This window comes from Biomphalaria glabrata, chromosome 6 (assembly GCF_947242115.1).
Source record: "Biomphalaria glabrata chromosome 6, xgBioGlab47.1, whole genome shotgun sequence".
NCBI lineage: Eukaryota > Metazoa > Mollusca > Gastropoda > Planorbidae > Biomphalaria > Biomphalaria glabrata.
Genome location: NC_074716.1, coordinates 5781663 through 5806784, shown reverse-complemented (window position 1 = coordinate 5806784; position 25122 = coordinate 5781663). Strand labels below are relative to the sequence as shown.

The following is a 25122-nucleotide window of genomic DNA, read 5'->3' as shown; positions in this document are numbered from 1 at the left end:
AACTACACAGTGGTTTCCAAATCAGGGAGCTCTCCAGATAGTTTTCTTTCATAATATCTTAATGATAATTTTAAGCAAGATTAGTTTAAAAATAGCAATGACGTTTTGTTGTCGATGTTTTTTTAAAGGCGTTGATTATTTTATAGATGAAAATCGTATTGCGTCAAGTAAGCAATAACACAATATCAGGTATGCAATTAATAAAGTATGACCTGACCAAGCTGTTTCAACACTATCGTGATGCGGGAGAGTTAGATTTGTTTATTCAACTGCTCTAGAGACATAATGAAACGATATGTGCAAATATGATGTAACAAACTTGATTCTTAAACCTAACACTTACAAAGTGTATATATAAACCGTGTGTTGGTAGACTCTCCTATCAACCCTTGAAGATGAAGCTCTTCTTGGTTCTCGCCATTGTGGCGCTGAGTTTTGGTAAGTAATTTGGAAATGATATAATGTTCTATTCATATTTTTCGCATTTCCATTAACCCATAGTAGGCCCTAGTAGGCCCATCTGTCCTGTATATAAAGAATAATGGAAACACGAAATGTCAACTATTAAGTTTGATAGAAACAATCTGTGCAATATTTACTTCCATTGTTTTACTTCTTTACATCAATCATAGCAAGGACTTCCTTGTCAAATTGTAGTTATAACTGAATGCACTTGTTTTCCAATTTTCCAACCCTGAAGACGTTTCTTCATACTTCTTTTGATATTCCAATTTCAGACTTTATTCCAATCAATATATGAAGTTAGTAATTTATATTTCATTTCTATAGAAATGGTTGAAAATAGTCGACAATAAAAAAACAATACAATTTCTTGATATAAAGTGAGTAAATCATCCCCAACAGGAGGCATCAGAACCATGGAACTGGAGTACTTTCCCTTTTGCCTGAGACCATTTTCTTCGCAATATATATGAAATTGGTACATGACAAGAAGAAAAAAAAAACACTAAACTATTGAAGTCTCTATCATTCGACTGACTCAGTGTAACATTTCCTTCATATTGGCTACAGTATCTTTTACAGTCAACTTCTAAAATCACAGTATCATCTTTAGAAATCTCACTCGCCACTTATTTAATTTCCATTTCTACACAATTTATATGTGAGATTGTAGTAATATTTTATGTAGGAATGATCTTGTACTTTCTCAAACAGTGACTATTGGTTGGCATCCTGATGTTAAGATGCTAGCTACTATTTCAATAGCTTCGGTACAACGATTTTAAAAGCAAAGTGTTTATATATATGCAACTGATATACAGCTTAAAATAAGGTTTTACTTTTACTTTTGATATAAACTAAGATGTAACTTTTGGTCATTTTTATAGAATTTCATTCCTTCATATAACGATCTTCAAATTCTAGCACTGGAAACCATTAACGCTTTCAGGCCAAGTGCCATTTTTACATATACTGATGGGTCGGCATCGATAGATTCTGGAAGGGCAGGCTATGGAGCATACATCGACTTTCTTGGCTCTGACGCAGTCAAAATCTTTGGACCATGTGATAGTGTTTGTAGTTTTGATTCGGATGCCATGGCGGTCTGTGAAGCCTTAAAAGTCATTGACTCTCAACTCGGCGAGGGACATTTGAGGGCAACACAGATTATTGTGGTCACTGACTCAAAACCTGTACTACAGGCTTTGCAAGGCCCTGGACCATGGCCCCCCAATATCGATCACACAACATAAAGCAACGCTATGGCACCCCTGTAATAATGCAGTGGGTTACCGAGACATATAGGTGTGACTGGTAACACTATTGCAGACTCCTTGGCCCATCAAGAAGGGCTAATTCTACCCACTGAACAGGCTCTAAGTTTCCACCATACTCTAGCTATAATTTAAAAAAACAGAAGTGGAAAAGTGGTTTGAGTGCTGGGATAAGTCCCAAAGAGCCCACAGATTTAGGAGCGCATGAGGCGCCCTGACCGCACTTCCCCGTGGTGGAGGCTGTCCAAACCTGAGTAAGCTATTATAGCACAGTGCAGGACAGGCCACTGTCCTGTTGGCTCATATTTATCTCGGCTACGGCCACATTTTGACTCATTCTGCCCCCGCTGCGGCGGGAAGAGGAAGAGGAAGAAGAGGAAACCGTGCCTCGTATTCTGTTTCTCTGCCCCAGACTTGCTGATCTCCGTCTCGACAGGTCTGGGAAACCCAAAATTCTCGACCTGTATGGTGACATGTATTCACTACGCAAAACAACAGGGTTTCTCTCCAGGGCTTTAGCAAGAGAGGATTTAAGCCTCTTAAGCCCTCACACAAATGGAGTTTTATGATGATGAAGATAGAATTTTATGTTTAGCCGAATTTTTTTATGAATTTATATAGATCTATTTTTCACTTGTGAATAACAGCTTTCAATATTTAGCCACTGACACTTTTTTAAAAAATTGTTAGTTATTCCAAAAGCTCATCTTTTTCATTTGGGTGTCACCACCCCAAAGGGTGTCAGCCGGTTCGGACCGCACCACCCTAGTGACGCCACTGCTCGTACATTCGAGTTTATCTTGTAAGATATATTGTTCAGGCGCCATTTCGACCTGACTTGCATAGAGGAAAGAAGCTGGATTGCGTAGTCGCGTGAAACACTACGTTAGCTGTGATACCTCTGAGTCTAAGACATTGTCGTTGTTATTGTATTACTAATCTTTATTATTCGTTAGATCTTCTCTACATCAATACGCTTAGTAAAACAAAAGTGCAGCCTTAATGTCTGCACCATTTGATTTCAACACCTTCTTTCGTCAGTTTTAGCGGACATTAGGTCAACTTTTATTTATACGGATATTATCATAGTAACATGTAAACAACATTGATGTTAACATCAAACAGTGTGCATGTTAGTCTTTGAAATTAAAAGCTATAAAGATAACAATGAAAAGGGGAGGCAAAAAAAATGTTTTGTTTATTTAGTCAGTCCTATCCCTTTTGAGCTAGAGAGGAGGATCCTAGCAATGGAATTGAGATGCTACAGAAGGATCCTAGGTATCACATATAAAGACCGCATCACAAACCAAAAGATAAGAGACAGGGTTACTGCAGCGATTCGACCCTATGATGACCTGCTAACTATAGTAAAAAAAAACGCAAGCTAAAAATCTATGGCAATATTTGAAGATCTTGCTTGATTTCAATGAACCCTACTTGGTGCCCTAACGTTCCAACAGACTAAGGGATAGGTAAAGGTAACAAAAAAATCACTTTTGGAGATTTCACAATAAAGTAAACAAAATAAACGTCATTGTTGCCAAATAAAAAAAAATTAACATATAGTTTTAAGAATATCTTATTGCATGGCATGTATGGGCGACGAACGTATGTCAAACGCAGTCGTTTTAGGTAAGTTGAAAGGTGGTCGACGTAACAGAGGTGCTCCAAGGAAACACTTTAAAGACCAGCTGAAGCGGCTATTTGCTTTAACTGACATAGAATAGTGCACCTGGTTGCAGGTGGCTTCAGAACGAGGCAGCTGCCAAGGACAAACGTAGATGGTAAAAAACAACTAACTGGACAGTGCCAACTTCTTCGCCCGCAAAAAGCAATCGGCAATCTTACAACTAAGAACAGGACACAAAACTTTACATTTTTACCTAAATAGAAAACAAAAAAAAAACAACTTCTGATGATTGCGATCTATGAGCTTCACTCTATATATCGTTGAGATTTTTTTTTAAAAGTCTTGTTCATATTTAAGTGTTTTTGTAACGTATCTTTGCTTAATCTGTTTTCTGACATGGCAAAACTTTTTTATTTTTTTATTTTAGCAAGGCCTCCACCGCCTCCTGAAGACGATCTACCGCCTCCTCCACCTCCTCCAGAAGGAGAGTCTCCCCCTCCTCTTGAAGATGAGTTTAGACCACCACCCCCACCTCGAGGAGAGAGATTACCTCTCCCACCTCCACCTCGAGGAGAGAGATTACCTCTCCCACCTCTTGGAGACGAACTACCGCCTCTTCCTCAAGATGAAGAGTTTCCTGTTATAGAAGATGAGTTTAGACCACCACCTCCACCTCGGGGAGAGAGATTACCTCTCCCACCTCCACCTCGAGGAGAGAGATTACCTCTGCCACCTCTTAGAGACGAACTACCGCCTCCTCCTCAAGATGAAGAGTTTCCTCTTATAGAAGATGAGTTTAGACCACCACCTCCACCTCGGGGAGAGAGATTACCTCTCCCACCTCTTAGAGACGAACTACCCCCTCCTCCTGCTCCAGAAGGAGAGTTTAGACCAACACCCCTTGATGATGACCAGCCGCCACAAGAGGATGAGGTCAGACCAGTCCGTCAGGTGGTACTCACCACTCCAAGAGCTCCACTGACCACACAGAAACTGTCATCCCCAGCGCCAACAACAAAAACTTTTTTAACTACACCAAGACAAGTCTTAGCTACAACCACCGCATATCCATATTGGTTATATGCATGCACTTATTGACTAAAATTATAACAGAAAAATAAAAATATATCTAGTCAACATTAGGTCGCTTATTATTTAATCACTTTTATTGTTCTCATCTCAAATCACACTTGCAATTTCCTCGACGAGATGACCGTTACTGATGTTTTATCTGTTTTGTTATGTCCGTAATAAATGTCCCGTGTCAACTTTATACAGATAGGCCACATGCGACTCCCACGAATGAAGGAAATATTGTAGATCTATATGTTCTTTGTGTTTGCGTCTTTAGAGTTCTTGGTATAGTAATAATGATGAAGTGGGATATTGACAAACTGAATTTTCGTTTGTTTGGACCAAAAAAAGTAATCTTGTCTTATTCTTAGTGACTTTCGAATTTTTAGGCCTTTAAGGAAGATGCGGTGTTATACGTGGACAGCCATTTCGCTTTCTTCCATGGTAGGGCTGTTTTCGGGAAACAGCTTCATCTTGTCTTGGGCCCTGTCCCGCGAATCTCATGAGGTGTTCTGTCGCCACTTCACTCAAATGACGAGTGCCTTGTGCCGGAATTACGACATAAAAGATAACAATAATTATTACATTTTTAATACACAGCTTATTTTATTCTTGTTAACAGCACACAGAACTATAAAACAAAAACAGTCATAATTCTATTAGAAGATGAAAAAAAAAAGGGGATTAAATTGTGTAACTAAACTTCCTCTCTTTAAACCAACCTTCTGTTTCTCAAACACATCCCATATCCCATAATCCAAAAACTATAAGCACACTGTGTGAGATATTAAGAACTAGCTAATGAATGGTAATCATGAAATGAGTCTTAAAGCTAACGCAAGGAAAACTTTTACCATAACCTCCTGAAACCGAAAATCAAGTATGGATCATGCCATGGAAATGAATGCCTGGGCATTAGCTGTGATCGGAACGATGTCGTTGGCACAGCAGCCAACCCCCCCCCCCTCCTCTCTACGCTGCTGATGTATTCCCCCCCCCCCAAAAAAAAAAAGACAAATACAGTTGGGGGTTAGCGATGTCTCAGGCTCTGACAGGGTGTAGCACTCTGTGCTGTTAACTGCCCAAGGGTCGCCGGCTCCTGATTTTTCCTCAGGGTTGACTCCCGAATTCTTTTCCGTATTTGAGTATAGCGGTAAGGAGTAGCAGTTCATAGCAAACGAGCCGTTCCTGCCCGAAGGTTACTGGTTTAGGCGCCAGTTACTCGCCTTTTACTCCTATAAGTGACACATTTCTGCCGGACTCAATATCTGTGCTTATAATATATATGAGGGAAAGGTCATCTGTTAGCCCAAAGTTGACGAGGGTCCCATGTGGCCAGTACAATCAGTACAATAACCAACTGCCTTTTACTTTTGTCAACTAATGTCAGGTAACCATTAAAGTTGGGTGGACTCAGGGGCGTCGTAAAAATTCCTAAATTCAAAATTGCAGCCTTCACCTGGATTCGAACCCGGGACACCATCCCGTTAGGAAGACAAGCATTTTAGCACTCAACCACCTCGCCTCCTGCTTATGGTAAGGTGCTTAATGAAATATTTTAAAAGCTGTATTAGGAAAGTGATGACCTAGTAACTACTGTCCAAAAAAAAAACGCAAACTAAAACTCTATGACCCTATCACAAGGTCCTTAGAGCTTGCAAAGACTTTCCTTCAGGGAACAGTACCAGGCAAAAATGAAGATTTAGACAAAGAAAGCGATGGGAAGACTTCATAAGAGAATGGACGGGCCAGTTATTGAGATTCTATACAGGGCAAAAGACAGGAATGGAGAAAGATATAGTTTATGTGTCATGGGAAGACCACCTTGACAAAGAAAACAGCTCGGCCTCTATTTTTTCTATACAAACTCAATAGCTTTAAACTAAACAAGAAGACCCTAGATACTTTTAACGACGCGACCATACAAAATCTGCTAACATACGGAATAACTTGTTGGCAAGGCAACGCTTCATCTGAACTGTTGCGACGTCTATTAAACATCATAAAAAGGCATCAAAAAATAGACTCTCAAAATTATCACATTTAAAGAAACTTTTTGAACAAAAGTGTCTAAGGAAAAAAAAAAATCTTGGAAGACAACGGCCACCCGCTCCATCAGAACTACGTCAGGTCGTCGCGAAGTGGGAGACTGCTGTCAATCAAAACAAGAACAGAGCGATACAAAAACTCGTTCGTACCTCACTCGGTCAGACTATATCAACGCCACTCATTGATCAGGGAACATGAAAAGGACCAAGATGCCTGTGTGTAGTCGCTGAATGAACTCTTTATGTTGTGTCCTATAAATGTGTATGTCTGCGAGTCTCTAAGGTCAAGACATATAGGTCAAAAAGAAAAATTCATGCGCATCATTTGTCTTCATAATCTCATGTAGAATGTTTCGTGATAAAATTGTTTAGGAAATTTACAATTGTGTAATGGAATAAGATCTAAAAAAAACATGTGTTTGTTAATATGAAACATGCACTACTCGTTAAAATGAATTAAAATCAGTGAGTGCCATGCAGGGCCGGTCTTAGGCCACTGTAACCTATGCGGTCGCAGTGGGCCCCGCGCTTTCATAGGACCCGCGCTAATTCAATGTGTAATTATTAAATTGCAAAATATATATGAAAAATTCCTGGAAATCTCCTGAATTTATTAAAATCTCCTGAAAACTCTTTAAAATCTCCAGAAAAATAGACAAATTGTCATTTGTGGGTGTCATTCATTGCGGAAAAACGCCAATCCTACGCGCGATAAAAGAAAAAAGGCATTGTCAGCTTTCATGTAATAAAATGTAATAATCGGGCGAATTTTTACTTTCATCGGTAGTTCGAATACTTTATTTACTTTTATAGTCACTAGCATATAAGTATACCATTGGTTACAAGGTTCGTAAAGTACAGATCGCAATTTTTAACTTAGTAAAGAATGAATAAAATTCAAAGTCGAATTTTTTCTTATGGAAATTTTAATTTTCACTTATTATTCTTATTCCCATACAGACTAGGCCCCGCGCAATCAGTTTCGCATAGGGCCCCGCAATAGCTAGGACCGGCCCTGGTGCCATGTCATTTTACTTGTAAAAAAAAAAGATAAGTAAATGAAATGAAACAAGTTGATTCAGAATGAATTTTATAAAGTTTTTTTCAAAGTCACGCTCAACCTTTTAGTTTGTATAAGACCACTTCGCCAGTTCTCCCACCATGGCCCGCGGGTAAGTTGCTACTCAACTACAAAAGTTGACGGTGACTTGAGTATAATAATAATACTTTAATTTACAAAATGTAGGCTCATGGCGCTGTGATAACATTACAAACATAACCAAAAGAGCTAAAATAACAAACTTATGAAAAAATATTGAACAGATGGGTCTTAAGGTTCTTCTAGAATGTAGTGTAGCATGTTGTCTGTCTGAGATCGATGGGGAGTGAATTCCAAACCTTTGGTCCGTGCGCTGAAAAAGCCCGCAGACCGTAGCTTTTAAGGGAGAAATGTGGCAACAGTATTTTGCACAGGACTCTCATATGGAGTGATCAGTTCGCTAAGGTACAAGGGCATTTCTGTATTATAGATACACTGGTGACAAAGTGTGGTCACCCAATCGGTCATGAGAAGTGACGTGGCCGATATCTTCTCTGGGGCCCTGAACAACTTGACTACCTGCAAGCTGCAGAACTGGCAAATCATCAGAAAACTCCTGAGAGTTCTCTTATCTTATATATTAAAGACGTTACTTCAATCTAGTCATGCATGTTAATCCATGACTAAACTCTGCTAAGAAATCTAGATCCGACCAGTGGCAGAGAATTAACAATTTTTTAAAGATATCCTAATATATCCTAATTTATCGTAAAAATTCTAAATCAGGTTTTATTTTAAATTATTTCATTGATGAAAATCTTATAGTGTAAGCAAGGGTTGAAACTATTATGACAATTTTTTATATGAGTACGACTTAAAATCTCTTATGACCACGTCTTGACGTAGATGTATTAGGTTTTAGAGAATAAGTGCATTATATGTTTACAGTAATCTAAATATTAGAAGTATGACCATTAGCTTACAGACAGCAGACATAGTGACGTGGCAAGCAGAATTATGACGTTTAGGGTACAAAAAAATTAAAACACCTTTTTCAGACATTGCGATCTATGTGGGAGATGATATAAGGGCCATTTGTTTCTGTGGCCCACATTTAACGAGGGTGTCATGTGACCAGCACAATGACCGAACGCCTTTACCTTTCCCCAACAATGTACCCACTAGAGCTGGGTGGCCGCCCTAAATATCTTGAAATTAAAAATCCCAGGATTCGAGCCCGGTACGCCTCAGTTCGAGAACCAAGCACTTTACCACTCAGCCACCACGCCTCCAAAGCTTAGGGTAGAATGCGCATAAATGCACAGGATGGCTGCCTGGTCGTGTGGTTTGCGCGCTGGACTGTCGTTTGTATTTATCGATGGTCCCGGATTCAAACCCTGCCCGCTCCCATCCCCCGTCGTCCTGCGGGAGGTTTGGACTAGGAAGTAAACTATCTTCAACTCTGAAGGAACATCCGAATTATGTAAAACATTTTACAAACATTTTACAATAACAACATGCCCTTGAAACATAGTTGATAGATCTAATATTAGGACCTTACGCTTAGATATATATAATTGTTATAGCGAAACTGCAAATCGTTGGACGACAACCCTTCATCTGTAAATAAATAAATAAATGTGACTATTGACTTTTGGGTGGCAATCGAATACTTACAAATGGTAGATTACAAAAAAAAATGTTTTTTTTGGATATCTGGCTAGTTCGCTTAGCACTGCGTTGTTGCAAGGCGGAGCTGCCTTATCGGAGGGTCACTGGTCAGTGCAGTGTCCCATTTCGTTACATTTAATTTATTTTCTCGCACAGAAAATGTGCATCGTATCTAGCGCTTCCTTTATCTATGTAATATGTGTGCTGTTCAACAAGCTGTTTTTCAGGGGCGTAGCTAGGAATTTTGCATCGTTTTGGGGGGCCAAGGGGGGCTTGACATCTTTGGGGGCCCTACATTTTTTTTAATATTTAATTTTTTTATGTAAAAAAACACTTATTTTGGGACCCCCTCAAGTGGGGGCCCATGGGGATTTTCAAATTCTCCCCCTCCTCCCCCCACCCTAGCTACGCCACTGCTGTTTTTCAAGTATATTTGTTGTGTTTTGTATTGTAATATAATTGAACCTGCGAGTAGTATATAGTAAAGTAATTATCAAGTAATAGTACCAACAGCTAACAGAACAAACTTGAGTGTTAAACTTATTTATTCAACTGCGCTACTGACATGAGAAAGGACCATATGTAACTATGAAATAACAAACTTGGTTCTAGGACTCAGTACTATCTTAGTGTATATATAAACGGTAAGCTGGTAGACCCTCCCCAATACAAACTTAGTTCTAGGACTCAGTACGATCGTGTAAACAGTGAGTTGGTAGATCCTCTCATCAACACTTGAAGATGAAGCTCATCTTTGTTCTTCTCGCCTCTGTGGCTCTGAGTTTGGGTGAGTCGTTTACACAAATTTCACGGTGCTTGCACAATTTTCAATTCTTCCAATAAACCAAATGTAACTTCTAGTTTTGCGTAACGTCAAGCTGCAGAGGCAACAAGACGCGCGATGTTTATAAAATTAAATTTTATTTTCGTCTACAATTCTAACCTTAAAACTAATGTTTGATACTTTGTGTAAAAATTAAAGATGAACACTAAAGTGTAACAATTACTTGTATAAATTAACAAAATCTTATGTATCTAATTAGGGGCGCGCGCGGTGGCTGAGTGGTTAAGCGCTTGGCTTCGGAACCTGGGTTGGAATCTCGTTGAAGACGAAGATTTTTAATTTCGGGATTTTTAGGCCGCCCCTGAGAGCGCCCCTGAGAGCACCCAACTCTAATGGGCACCTGAATTTAGATGGGGAAAGTAAAGGCGGTTGATCATTGTGCTGGCCACATGACGCCCTGGTCGTTAACCATTGGTTATGGAAACAGATGACCTTAACATCATCTGCCCCATAAATCGCAAGGTCTGAAAAGGAAACGGATGACCTTAACATCATCTGCCCCATAAATCGCAAGGTCTGAAAAGGAAACGGATGACCTTAACATCATCTGCCCCATAAATCGCAAGGTCTGAAAAGGAAACGGATGACCTTAACATCATCTGCCCCATAAATCGCAAGGTCTGAAAAGGAAACGGATGACCTTAACATCATCTGCCCCATAAATCGCAAGGTCTGAAAAGGAAACAGATGACCTTAACATCATCTGCCCAATAAATCGCAAGGTCTGAAAAGGAAACGGATGACCTTAACATCATCTGCCCAATAAATCGCAAGGTCTGAAAAGGAAACAGATGACCTTAACATCATCTGTCCATAAATCGCAAGGTCTGAAAGGGAAACTTCAGTTTACTTTGATGTATCTAATACCATGAGATGACATGTGTTTGGAGATTGTAACTCTAAAGAGTTAGACGCGGCTGCAAATATCTGTTTCTAACTAAAGAAATATGAATATCTATCTCTCTATATATAATTATCTACGTCAAGCAACCATGCGGGACAAGACGCACGCACGCCGATTCTCTAACCCTCGATGAAAAAAGTCATGGAAAGATAACTTTTTTATTTCTGCAAGTCGAACGAACTAGTAACCCCACGTAACTTTCGCGGCGACAGAGAGCGCAGCTTAGAAAAAAAAAAGGAGGGGGGGGGGAAGAGAACAAATAATATTACCTGTATATATAATTCTCTAGGTCGCCCAACCACCCACCCCATTTGAACAACTGTGTCTTTCAGGAGGTGTTCACCCGTCACTAAATAGCGGCGTATGCTACGCCTCGGGTCGCTCGTATAGCTATATTCCTTTAAAAATGTATTTGGCTTTCAAAAGATAATATAGTAAATATCTATGTGTCATAGTAGATATTCTCTTCTTGCTGGATTACTATCATCGCTCTTATCGATTCCTTTTATCTCTTTCTTTTCACAAATGTACACATCGTTGGGCGATTGAATTTTTAAAAAAATTGACTTTGCTCGCCTTAGATGTTGATGTTGATGGAAAAGAGCTTTGCGATAATGCTAGTAGCAACTTTAGCGTTCTTTTATTTTAAACATTGGCATGAGTATGTCCAGTCTTAGTGTAGGTTTTTTCTTATACTGGATTGCGTTTTATTTTATTTTAGCCAGACCTCCCCCGCCTCCACCTCAAGGAGATGGACTACCTCCCCCGCCTACACCTCTAGGAGATGGACTACCTCCCCCGCCTCAAGGAGATGAACTACCGCCTCCTCCTCCTCTAGATGATGAGTTTCCTCCTCTTCCAGAAGGTGACTTTAGACCACCACCCCCTGATGATGACCAGCCGCCACAAGGGGATGAGTTCAGACCAGTCCGTCAGGTGGTACTCACTACTCCAAGAGCACCACTGACACAGAAACTGTCATCCCCAGCGCCAACAACAAAAGCTTTGTTAACTACTCCAAGACGAGTCTTAGCTACAACCACCGCATATCCATATTGGTTGTACGATTGCACTGCTTAACCTGAAGACAGTTGTTGAATAAATATGTATTTAAAATCAAACAATTTTTTTATCATTCTTTATATTTCTACTAGTTGAAATGCATACAAGTTACATTTAATTTTACACTCAATAGTGAGAATAAGCAAAGCTCATACAACTTATAATCGTGTTGGGACTAATCCATGGGAGAAAATGTAATATGACAGCATCTATAAAAAAGAGCCGTTTTAATTATTTAAAAGTGATAGATAAGACAATTAATGATATAAGTCTCACATCTGTATTACTCTAAAGGAATATTATTTCTAAATATACTACAAAATAAAGAAGCATACATTAATTCTTAACGTGCGTGAATTCAAAAATAAATTGAGCTGTAGTTTCCCAATCTTAGATAACCAGTATAAAATACCCTAGTATCAAATACCCGAGTACTAAAGACCCAAGTATCAAATTACCTATCTCATGTTCCCCAATATTAAATACCTAAGTATCAAATTCCCAAGTATTAAATACCCAAGTATCAAAAACCCGAGTATTAAAGACCCAAGTATCAAATACCCGATTATTAAAAGCCCAAGTATCAAATCACCTATCTTATATTCCCAAATATTAAATACCTAAGTATAAAATACCCAAGTATCAAATAGACAAAAATTAAATACCCAAGTATCAAATACCCGAGTATTAAAAGCCCAAGTATCAAATTAGCTATCTCATATTCCCAAATATTCAATACCCAAGTATCAAATACACAAGTATCAAATACCCAAGTATCAAATACACAAGTATCAAATAACGAAATATAAAATACCAACGTTTCAACTTCTAAAGCCAAAAACGTCTGTGAAACTAACAAAAACAAAAAGTCAGTTTACATTTGTATTTAAACGTTACAATAAATTTCCGAATTAAATTTTCGAAAAGGATTTTAAGCTGAAATAAAACAAATTGTTTTCGTTTAAGTATTTGACAGAATAGTGTATCAAGAAATACACAGAAAGTCAGCCCCATAAATGAGTATTAATTAAAGCTAAAAAATCTGGAAATCTAAACTTGAAACACTGTCAGGCAAAATGATTGCTTTCAGCTCAAATGAGTTCTTACTGCAATTCTATGTGTTCTCATCAGAAAACTTGAAAAGGATTATCGATTAGACATCATCTCGTTTAATCTAGAAAGCTGTATAACGTTCATAATTAGTAACTGTGGAACAGACAGACATAAAGACAGTCGACAGACAAAATAAGAAAGTCTGAAACAAAACAAAACGAATCAATCACTAGGCACTTTGTCTCAAAAGGCAGTACGAGCCATCACTTACTTACAGAAATCTTCGTCGTGTTCCAAGGAAAAGATCTAACAATTTGGGAGGGGGTTGAGGAGGTATTGGATTCAATTAAAAGATTCGATCTTGATTTCAAACACTTAACATAAGGATACAGAAGGCATTGTCAGGCTAACCCGATACTAAAGGTAGTTAACCAAGGGTCTTTATCAAATAGTGTGTTATCTCCCCTCTCAATCACACCCTTAACAAAAAGGAAGAAAAGAGAAATGAGAAGTAATTAAAAGTAAGAGAGTGAGAAAAAAGAAAGATTTTAAACTTGAAGTAAGAAAAATTTCTAGAGGGAGAATAAAGTAGAGAGACAAAAAAAAAAGAGAAAGATCGAAAGAACATTAGAGAGTTAAAGAAAAGTGAACGAAATGGAGAAATAAAGAGAACGAGAGAAATAAAGAGAAGTAATTAATTAAAGGCAAAGAGAACGTGAACAACAAAGAAAAAAGAGAAAGGAATAGTAGAGAGAGAGAGAGTTATCAAAGATAGAGAGACTTAAGAGAGATCAAGAATGAAAAACAAGAAAGAGAAAGCGAAAGACAGGTGTTAGAGAGGGCAGGAAAACAAGAGAAACAGAGAGAGATATACGAGAAAGAGAATAAAAAGAGAGATAGAAAACAACTAGGAAGAAAAAAAGAGCGACATACAAAGAGACAATAAGAAAAAGAGAGAACGAAGAAATTTGGCTTAAATTAAAAATAGAGAAGAAAATAGTGAAAGAGAAAATGAGCATAAAAAGAACACCAGAAAAAGAGAGTGATATAGAGAATGGCAGACAGAAAGAGAAATAAAAAAAAAAGAGAGAGTGTGACTTTCTTTATATTAAAAGGATCTACTTTAAAGAGACGACTAAACCATTTACAAAAGTGTATATGATGGGGAGGCTTCGGGAGTCAACAACCCTAAAGCAGTTTGCAGCACCCAGTGTTATACCCTGGCAGAACCTGCGACGCCGCTGACCCCAAACTGTATCGGCACTGCCGTTCCTTTGGATACATCAGCTGCGTGGAGAGAGGGGGGGGGGGGAACTAATGTGTTGGCGACATCGTTCCGACCACAGCTAACGCCCAGGCATTCATCTCATTTCCATGTGATGATCCATAGAAGGAGGCCAAAAAGAAGGCATTCGTGTTTAAAGGATCCAGAACTCCTTATGTCAACATCACGATATTTCAGCAACTTAGGTCATGTGACGTAAAACTCAATCTAATCATGTTTGTAAACACATAATTATGTTCCTTACAAGTTAACCAATGTTTAGTAAAGCTGCTCATATTTATTCAGAATGTTGTTTAGTCGAGAAGTCGGAAGCCAGATGTCATGAATGTCACGCATGCGCATAAAAGAAAAACTTCTCCCCAAAGCAGACTCTTGGTGCATGATGACGTAGAGTTTCGATGCAATTCTGTCACGTGACGTTTATCAAGTGGCAATCAGCTTTCCGAGTTGAGAAGTCTTCTTACATTGTTACATTGTAATACTTATAACATTGTTAGATTGTAATACTTATAACATTTCCGTGCGTGTAGCGTTGTAAGCTGAGCTGGTTTGGTCTTGATTCACTCTCATAAGTCATCTAACACAGTACAGGGGAGAGAACTAGAAGAGAGGGCAATCCAAAGAGAAAAAAAACTGGCAGGACAATGTAACACATAGGACCGGTCTCTGACTTCATATACTGTTGCTGACTGGGAAATGCAAAGAGATTTGGTTACTCGAACTGTCGCAGTCCCCACTACGGCGACAGTCAAGGGACAGATGATGATGTTGATGATGATAAGTGTTGTAAATAAATACACTTCTAAATTACAAACGCTTTTATAATGGCGACCTACTCCTGTGAGAATGAAGATTCGTTTTCAAAATGTACATCAACATGGGAAGTTGTATTTAGTGCGTAGAGAATAGTTTAGCAATGTTTTTTTTTTCACAAAACTTATACAAACGCACTCTGTCTGTAACGTAGAAAGGTTGAACATGTTTTATTTTCTCCATTTCCAATTCTCGAATGAAGTTAAAACTTTGCCTATGTATTCAATAGTGAGCCTGACAAGACATGAATCAATAAAAAGAAAATAAATAAACCATAGACTTATATATACTGTTACGAATCTCACTATCCAGGCTCTCTGCAAACTGCACCATACACCACCAACTTAAAGAACTTGAGAACTCAGGGCTCCAAAATAACGTAAAGGTTTAATGTCCATAAATAACAGCCAATACTGTACAATTGGCAGCACGTAGAACAGTACAAATAGCTCTGCGATAACAAATATCTCTCCGATAACACCGTTCCGCCATATCAAGTCTTGCACTGGCCTCTCCGTCTCGTTCCGGGCTTGCACTGGGTTCAACAGTTCGGGACTGACTTCACACACTTGGGCTCGTTGTGTCGGACTCGATCACAGACCAAGATCAAGACGCCAGTCGACTCAACTGTACTTGACAGTACTCCGCACTGAACCGTCGTAATGCTCCGTACAGAACCACACCGTTGAACTGTGCTGTAGTCAACCGTGTTCTGAACTCCTGTCGTGAACCCGCTTTCTGAACCGTCTTGACTGCGACACCTCCGCTCTTTATATATGGTCCCTACTGGACTTCTAGAACCGGACAGAACGCCGCTCGACGTTTCTAGGTGGTCAGATGACTACAACTCTCGTAACGCTAATGAGCTCTGTTCACGACGGCGATTCTTCCCGAACCCTTCTTGTTGACACTCGTCTCGGCCGATCGTCGTAACTCGTCACGGTTGACCGCTCGTCTAGCGCTGGCCTGGGGCGATTTGCGTCGGCTGACTACACTCACACCACTACCCCCATCTGTGCCACCACCAGGTTTATAACAATACTATATCTAGGCTAGATAGACATGGAGACTTTTTAACACTACAAAAAATGTGAACATTTTTGTAGAAAGTTGGATTTAGGCGTTGTTTTGTAAAGTAGTTAAAAGAAGTATAGGCTATTTTTTTTCAACCCTAACCTATGTAACATTATAATTTAATTTTTAGATCTAAATCTAGTAAATAAACATAAAAAAAAACAAAAAAACTCTCGTCTCATAGTTATTATTTTGCAACTTATAGATACATAATCTTCTTAATCAAAAGATTAAATGCAACACTAAATTGTGATTTTTTTTTTGTATTTTTGATAATCAATGTCACCAAAATATTATCAAAATGCTGAAAATTTTTTCATGTATTATTTACTAAATGGTATTAAAAATATTGACAAATACATAGGTGTAAAGATGCCATTCTTCCTTCCCCTTAAATAAATTTGAAGTATTTTGTATATTCTATTTGTTGGCAACCTTTGCCTATCTCTTAGTCTGCTAGATTCGTCGACCGTCTTATCTCCTATCCTCTTTATATTTTGCCTTAGAGCCTTTTCTTCTTATCTTATATAATACAGACGTTACTTCAAAATAAGAAAATGATTACGTCCTACGCGTCATGCATTCAGTCATGCATATTAACCAATAACTTAAATTCTGCCAAGTCACTGGTTTTCCTGGCTAGCTCAGGCAACCCATTCCATGCTCTAATAGCACTAGGGAAGAAGGAGTATTTTATGCAAGATAAATTTTTTTAAAAAATTGCTATCGGCTACCAAAATAAAATGAAAACAGTCAAGTTGGCAGGTTCTGCGAAACCAAAAACTCGAGAATTCAAGGCTCAGCTCTCATCTAGAAACGACCATTATGAAGGCGTAGAACGACAGTTCGAGCAACGATCACTTGAAAGTCAAGGTGCACAAAAAAGTGCAAACCACTGGCATCGACTTGGTGCAATTTTTTTATCGACCTATAACGACATATGACATAATAAGGCTCGTCTTCAAGTCCGAAGATTAATGGGGAGCACTGTATTTCAGGTGACTACGCAGTCCAAGCTGTGACCTACATATTAAGCTACGCCCAGTGCAGACATAGTAACATCTGGTGTGACTTAAGAGACCCATCCTTGACTGACATGCAGGGACATGAGTTGTGTCTGTCCGTTTGTCCGTCCCGTGTATTTCTAGTCACCAGATGTCTCAGCGTTTTCGACTTTTTTAGCGGTCCCCGAAAGGGGAGAAGACGCTATTAGTTTTGTGTGGCCTGTCTGTCCGTCCGTCCGTCCCGTTTAGATCTCAGAAACTAGAAGAGAAAATGAAAATCGGACATCATGATATTTTAGATCATTCAAAGTTCTGATGCAACGGCTACTATTTCTTTTCTGAAAGCGAAATATCTAATTTTTAAAATTTATTATGCAAACAGTTTTTTTTCATAAAATACACCATTTTTACAACTATTCACTATTAATAGTAACAAACGTTGTAGGCATTTTAGTAAGAGGAAGCCAGTTTACCATCTTTTAACACATTTATGCAAATGGTTTTAGATTTTTGTTCAAAAATATTTTTTTTAACAGTTGTATTGCTAAGTTATGTAAGTTCTTTCAAACTAAATACTACATTTACACAAAAAAATGTTCACTTTTTGTAGAGAGAAAAAATCTATTTAGTATGTACATAAGTTGGACAGATTTTAAAAGAACAATAAAGAAGTAGTTTTTCATACTATCGCGTGAACTATAGTTATGCGCTACAGTCATAGAACACTCAACCAAAGGGACGGAAGTGTGTTTTTCCTTGAGGCTTTGAATAAGAGATTGACAAAGCAATTAGATCTATTAGATACTCATTATAAGACATCAGTTAGACCAGGTTCACATCTAGCTTTACATTCACTTTCTCCTATCCCTTGGTCTTCTGGACCTTTGGGGCACTACACAGGATCTGTCAACCTTCTTTCTCCCTTCTTCTCTGTCATTTGCCTTTGATGGAATTTCATTATGATATTCTTTCTGTAAATATTGAATATATAAATATATTGAATATATAAAGTTATAATAATAATAATATTCATAAGGTGCACAAAGTATGCACTTAACTTTTAACGAAATTGGGGGGGGGGGGGAGTGAAGAGTTCTCGGGCAGAAGGTTTTCTTACCTGTAGGTACTAAGCTAATTATTTTAATTATTAAAAACATCAGAATTCGAGTCCTCTCAATCAGTCTAGCGGTTTATCTCACTCAGTTATACTATCTCTCCCAATGCCTGCGATGCCTTGCTTTCACTATCGAGTTCTCCCCCTTGCTTCTATAGTTGGATAGAGTTTATGCCCTTACACAATCAGATTTAAGCTAATCAAACAAAAACTATCCCACGCAGTAATCCTATTCCAACGCCAAAATAGCCTTCACTTTAAACAGAAGGCCGCCTGTCCTGGGACCTGAACATGTGCAAGTAAATCAGAACACCTGATATGCTTATGCTCATAAAGTAAAGTCGCGACATTCGGTGTATATAAGCGCGGTAGGAAGCGAGTATTGAGACAAGGCAAGATGAAGCTCACCTTTGTCTTCGTTTTGGTCTTTGTGACTCTTGCCAGTGGTGAGTAATTTTACAGTAAATCATTTTTATGTATGATTTAGGCTTGCTTCTGATGGCACATGTCTTATTTATTTATAATATACATTTTATTTATACTGTGTTTAAGGCACGCGGTGGCCGAGCGGTAAAGCGCCTGGCTTCCGAACCGAGGACCGGGGTTCGAATCCTAGTGAAGACTGGGATTTTTAATTTCGGGCGCCTCTGAGTCCACCCAGCTCTAATGGGTACCTGACATTAGTTAGGGAAAAGTAAAGGCGGTTGGTCGTTGTGCTGGCCACATGTGTATATATATTGTAATAACTTAAGTGAGGCAACTCAACGAGGACATAGACGTTTATTTACATAGAGACATGACAAACACAAAGGGCATCTGCCTTGAGTACAGCATCTCCATATTGGCTCTCTAGACTTGGGCGTCTGCTATAAAGTCACAGGGAGTAATATGTCTTAAGTTCTAAGAGTCCTACTTCATACCAGAACACAGAACAGACCACCGACACACTTCCCAGTGTCGCTCCAGGTCTCCCACACAGTTTCCTAGTATCACACAGGACAGCACTCAGCACCAGACTGTTCAGACTCCCATGACCTTTTAGCCGGCTCACAACAGTCCTTCTTCCTGTCTCTATATGTCTTTCAATAGTCGTGTTCAGTAGTGCTCAGATGAAGTGTAGCGCGGGAGCGGGGTTACAACAATATTTATATATATAATGTTTATCTTGCTTTTGGTCGAATCAATTAGAAAATTGGAAATAAAGTCACGTTTCTTTATTTCTATTCATGCCTTATCATCTTATGAGGCTAAATTTAGTTTAAGCAACGGCCAAAGAGCTAGCACCTTCTCGATATTGCCGTCATTGTCCAATGGAATAAAGATTAAAACTGAAAGGCCAACTAAAAGATCTTTTCTTTTTTTAAAAAACGTTTATACATTTTATAACCGCCACACAAACTTGTACACTAAATCTGGACATTAACTAAATTATTTATAGAAATGGCATAACCTACTATTGTAGGATCAAGTGTCCAGTAGTAAATAAAAACTAAGTTTTAAAAAAGTAAAGTTCATTTTCAGACCTTGCGAGCCATAGGACAAATGATGTTAAGGTCATCTGTCTCTTCGGCAAACGGTTGATGAGCAGGGTGTCATGTGGCCAGCACAACGACCAACAGCCTTTACTTTTCCCCAACTAAGGTCACATACCCATTAGAGTTGGGTGAACTCAGGGGCGCCCTGAAAAATTATGAAATTAAAAATTCCATATCTTCACCGAGATTCGAACCCATTACATCGGGATGCTGAGCCCGAGCGCCTAACCACTTATCCAACCAAGAAAAAATACATAATGTGTTGTAATGTTTCTTTACTTAATTTCATAATATTGAGTAATTGGGTTCGATTTCAAAAGTAGAATAGGATTGCAGTGGTTCTTAAGACCATATCAAGAAGTCTCGACCTGCATATTAAATAATAATAATATATTCATCATAAGGATATAGTAATTGTATACATTTGTCAAAAGAATATATGTGGTGGGTTTGGCACAGAACAAACTAAATGACATGACGAAGGCTACTCGTAGGACGATTCCAAACTGTTTATTACACATTAAAGACCTGCAGCCATACGTAAACACATGGTGTAGAACCAGGCACAAACAGGGAGTGGAGCTGACGTAGGTCCAGTAACGTACAGACACTACAGTGAGACAAAAAGATCCCGGTAGAATCGACAGTGCCCACGTTGTCTGCTGTTTTATGCGCGGACGCAAAGTGCCATCTAGGGGGAAGGGTCACGTGGATATCGATGTGGCCGGTGTTTCCTGAAAAGGTATCCACTCCACTACATATATTTTGCAATATGTATTCCTATATTTAAAATGATTTCCCTTGTCTTCCATGGAGGTTGTAGATTGAAAACATGGACAAATGTGAGATGCGGCTAAACTTTAAAGAAAAACACACTCTTGAGTCAGTCTTGACTACCTAACTGAAGACATCGATTTCTAATCACCACCATTAAAACTAGCAATTTTTATCTCGATATTCAACTATTTGTTTGCAAATCGCCGGAAGGCTTCACGGCAATCTGCCCTTATAGTGTCCGCATGCCCAGAGATTGGACTAGAGCGCTCTGATCTTGCTGCTAGAGAAAAGAAAAGACCCTATAAACAAAGCTAGCCACTAGCTTATAATTTAAGAAAAACTGAGCTGGAAAAACAGCGAAAATATGGGAACCTAGGCTTGGAGATTAGGCGTTTATGGAAGTTATCTAAAACAACAATATACCCCATTGTCATATCAACCGAGGGGATAATAACAACTGACCTCACAGACACCTTCAAGGCCCTTGCTTGGAACATTTTCGTTGCCTGTCAGAGGGCGGTACTGCTGCAGACCTGCCACATCACCAGACAATTCCTCAGTGGAAACTGATAAAGGGACTACGATGGATTTTGTTTCCCTTTAACGAAACTCGACCCCGTCTGCGTCAGAGAAGGAATACTCGTTCGTTTCTAACATAATAATAATGATAATAATAATTTAAATAATAATATAATGAAGCTGATATTCCAATAAATAGAACCATAAATTGTTTATGTTAGACTAACGATTTTATTTTTGTTTTAATTACGTAATGTGTTAAAACACCCTGTAACTTATATTTTTGTTAAGTACTCTCACTACTGATCTTGACACATGTTATGAATAAGGAAGCATATTGCATAAGTAGTCATTTGATTTTATTGAAGTCTTGCCAAAAAAACCAACGTGCATGTTAAAGTCTATTAGCCAATAGTGACTAATATTGAAACCTTTACATCCTGTTCATTCAATAACTCAGTTCGTGAAATGGTTTTCAGTGATTTTTAGACTAACACGCAATAAAAATGTAGCATTACCATCATTTAACTTTAGTTTTTTTAATTTTGTCTTCCGGTGATGTCGGGAAATAATGACTGACATCTGAATATTGCTTTCAATTGTTAGATAATTGTAATGTACTATTGTGTTGTGGTATAAGTATGTATATATATAGAAAATTAATAACAGTGTGATTTCACGCTTTTGTTATGGTGCGAAGTGATTTGAATGCTAACTTGTTTTTCTACCTCACTTATTTTTAATAATACAATAGGGTCGAGATTTCAATTGTTAAATTAAAGAAATTGTTTCAACAGGCAGACATCACGCGCTTGCTAAAAGAACTAAAGAAATATATGTGTGTGTGTATATATGACTGATACCACACGACGAGGCGGCCGAAAATTTGCTTTATTCTCTCATATTTCTAACAGGGCCGTATTCAAATATATAAAGGTCCTGGTTGGAAATTTTTCAATTTTTTCTCCACTTACAAATTAAATCTTTAACGGAACATTCTTGCTATATTTAAATAATAAATTGAAACAAAATCTTTGTCAAAAGCTTACATTTTAAATTAACGTCAGTTCGCGTCTGATCATTTTACATTATCATACATTCACAAAACAATTGAATTCCGGCCGGCAACAAACGTGAAATAACGTGCTTTTTTTCATGAAGGCTGTTTGATTTTTTTTAATAACATTCAACTAGATATCTTATGTAATATGACTTTTTTTTCATAAGATACAAAATTGGGTGTAAATAATATAAAAATTAGATTGCGTTCACGAATGTGTAACTTAAAGGTTGATATTTAATTTCAGGTATACCAAGACCCCCACCACCCCCAAGAGATGGTCGATCACCACTACCCCCAAGAGATGGACAATCGCCCCTACCACTAATAGATGGGCAATCATCACCACCTCCAAGAGATGGAAGATCTCCACCACCACTCACAGATGGACAATCGCCCCTACCACTAGGAGATGGTCAATCACCACCACCGTTTCCACCCCCTAGAAGACCTCGTCAAGCACCAACAGGACAGTCCCTACCACCACCTATAGATGGCCAGTCTCTACCACCACTGATAGGTGGACAATCCCCACTACCTCCAAGAGATGGAAGATTTCGAAAACCTCCAAGAGATGGTCGATCACCACCACCACTGAGAGATGGACAATCGCCCCTACCACTGCGAGATGGTCAATCACCACCACCGTTTCCACCCCCTAGAAGACCTCGTCAAGCACCAACAGGACAGTCCTTACCACCTCCTATAGATGGCCAGTCTCTACCACCACTGATAGGTGGACAATCCTCACCACCTCCAAGAGATGGAAGATTTCGACAACCTCCAAGAGATGGTCGATCACCACCACCACTGAAAGATGGACAATCGCCCCTACCACTCCGAGATGGTCAATCACCACCACCGTTTCCACCCCCTAGAAGACCTCGTCAAGCACCAACAGGACAGTCCCTACCACCACCTATAGATGGCCAGTCTCTACCACCACTGATAGGTGGACAATCCTCACCACCTCCAAGAGATGGAAGATTTCGACAACCTCCAAGAGATGGTCGATCACCACCACCACTGAGAGATGGACAATCGCCCCTACCACTAATAGATGAACAATCACCACAACCTCCAAGAAATGGTCGATCACCCCCACCACTGATAGATGGACAATCGCCCCTACCACTCCGAGATGGTCAATCACCACCACCGTTTCCACCCCCTAGAAGACCTCGTCAAGCACCAACAGGACAGTCCCTACCACCACCTATAGATGGACAGTCGCTACCACCACCGAGAGATGGACAATCGCCACTCCCTCCTAGAGATGGACGATCACCACCACCTCCTAGAGCTGGTCAGTCGCTACCACCCCTTAGAGACGGTAGATCCTCACCACCCCCAAGAGATGGGCAGTCACAGCTAAGCGTTTAAGTTAGGCAACTTTGTATGTTTTCTTTAGCGAATAATAAAAATCAAACCTACTGGTTTATGATATTAATTTTTTTTTCTTCTTTTCTTTGTAATTAATTGATCGTATCACTGTTAAATTTTAATCAATAAATTTTCTTTCAAAACCATTAAAATTATATGTCAGTCTATTTATATTACTTTGCTGTTCTGTCAAGATTATATGTTTCATATTTGGCTTAGTCTACACTATAAATACACATGCACCTTTCATTCTAGTCATCAACAATTCAACAGTCGGACATTGGACGTATTCCAAGCTATTGTTTCTACATGTAGATAGAGTTAGAGGTTATATGAGATCTCAAGTTGTACCCCCAGAAATAAATCTAAAGCACAATTAGTCTAAGCAGAATACTTTATGACCTGATTTTGAAACACTTTGATATAACTAACGGAGTTAGGAAGATCCCTTGAAGAGAGAGAGCATCAAGAGAACTTATTGAAAGACATTTACTTAATGACACTAAAAGGATTAATTGGACTGTTAATTTTCATTCGATAATGATACAGGGGTCATAATTTCATGTGGCGTGAAATGCCAGTTTGTTAATACGACAAAGGGCAGATAATTAAAAATGACAAAGGGAAGATAATCTGGCACACATGATTTACAATTGAGTAGTTTCCTGCGAGGTGGGAAAACAATAGATATTAAGCTTTTTGGTCTCTCCAGTATACAAACTAAGGGAAGTAATGAAAGGCTATGGTTTTTTTTTATGTATTCAATAATTTTATTTAACTTTTTTAGCACTCTGAATTAAATGTTATACCCTCATCCGTTTACAACTTTTACTGCTAACATTATTTTGCTAGTATACGGTGTACTTTGTATGGTTTTAAACACGTTCGTCATAAAGAAATAATGGCTAACCAACTAGTGGTAGCAAAAGAGATTGGAGCATGTTAAAAAAATAGCTGAATTCATTTTTTTTAGTTCGTTGATAGCAGGAAAGTTTCATCGAAAGTGTAAGCGGCCTTGAAGTTTTTAATTTATCGAGCAATTAGCACGTGAAGAGAACGAGTAAAAAAGATTGAAACTTCTAGACCAGAGGTTCCCAAACTTTTTTGTCTCGTAGACCCCTGGGGGGTCTATATAGACCACTTTGGGAATCACCGTTCTAGATGGTAACAATACTTAGGTAAACTATTTCTACTAGTGGCAAGTGATATATTACAGCAAGTGTCAAGACTGTTTTTCGAGAGATGCTGTTGTATTGTCTCCACATTCATATGGCATACGCGGATTCGGAGGTGCCTATAAATATATTCAAAGCGCTACTGTTAACACACTAAAGTAACTCGGCGCTTGTAATAATATTCTTGTGTTGAATGCTTTCCAAAATCAATTAAAAACTCCAAAATATAATTAATTAAATAATTAGATCTCAATGATGTTGATAGGGTCGAATCAAACGACACTAACACATGTTGCCATGTCTGACGTGCAAAAATAACAGA

General features: G+C 38.7%; 3 protein-coding genes across 3 annotated transcripts; all 3 read left to right on the top strand.

The window, feature by feature from the left end:
• The first annotated feature begins 204 nt into the window (after nt 1–204).
• Nucleotides 205–4508, top strand: LOC129926825 (uncharacterized). Its single transcript, XM_056033178.1, has 2 exons — nt 205–438; nt 3794–4508. The coding sequence occupies exons 1-2, from the start codon at nt 396–398 to the stop codon at nt 4462–4464; spliced, it is 714 nt and encodes a 237-aa protein (XP_055889153.1). The 5' UTR covers nt 205–395; the 3' UTR covers nt 4465–4508.
• Nucleotides 4509–11181: 6673 nt separating this feature from the next.
• LOC106060618 (uncharacterized) lies at nt 11182–12061 on the top strand (the record flags this gene model as incomplete). The annotated part of the gene is made up of 2 exons (XM_056033923.1): nt 11182–11194; nt 11692–12061. Coding segments are annotated over 2 exons (348 nt in total), but the record flags the coding sequence as incomplete, so codon positions are not given.
• A 6634-nt stretch (nt 12062–18695) lies between these two features.
• LOC106060299 (uncharacterized) lies at nt 18696–23769 on the top strand. The gene is made up of 2 exons (XM_056033962.1): nt 18696–18797; nt 22490–23769. The coding sequence occupies exons 1-2, from the start codon at nt 18749–18751 to the stop codon at nt 23623–23625; spliced, it is 1185 nt and encodes a 394-aa protein (XP_055889937.1). The 5' UTR covers nt 18696–18748; the 3' UTR covers nt 23626–23769.
• The last annotated feature ends 1353 nt before the right edge of the window (nt 23770–25122 follow it).

Excerpts from the sequence above, each read along its gene's own strand:
- LOC129926825 (XM_056033178.1), top strand. The coding sequence starts at position 396 with ATGAAGCTCTTCTTGGTTCTCGCCATTGTGGCGCTGAGTTTTG. Across the intron at positions 439-3,793 it reads CATTGTGGCGCTGAGTTTTG|CAAGGCCTCCACCGCCTCCT; the intron begins GTAAGTAATTTG and ends TTTTTATTTTAG.
- LOC106060299 (XM_056033962.1), top strand. The coding sequence starts at position 18,749 with ATGAAGCTCACCTTTGTCTTCGTTTTGGTCTTTGTGACTCTTGCCAGT. Across the intron at positions 18,798-22,489 it reads CTTTGTGACTCTTGCCAGTG|GTATACCAAGACCCCCACCA; the intron begins GTGAGTAATTTT and ends ATTTAATTTCAG.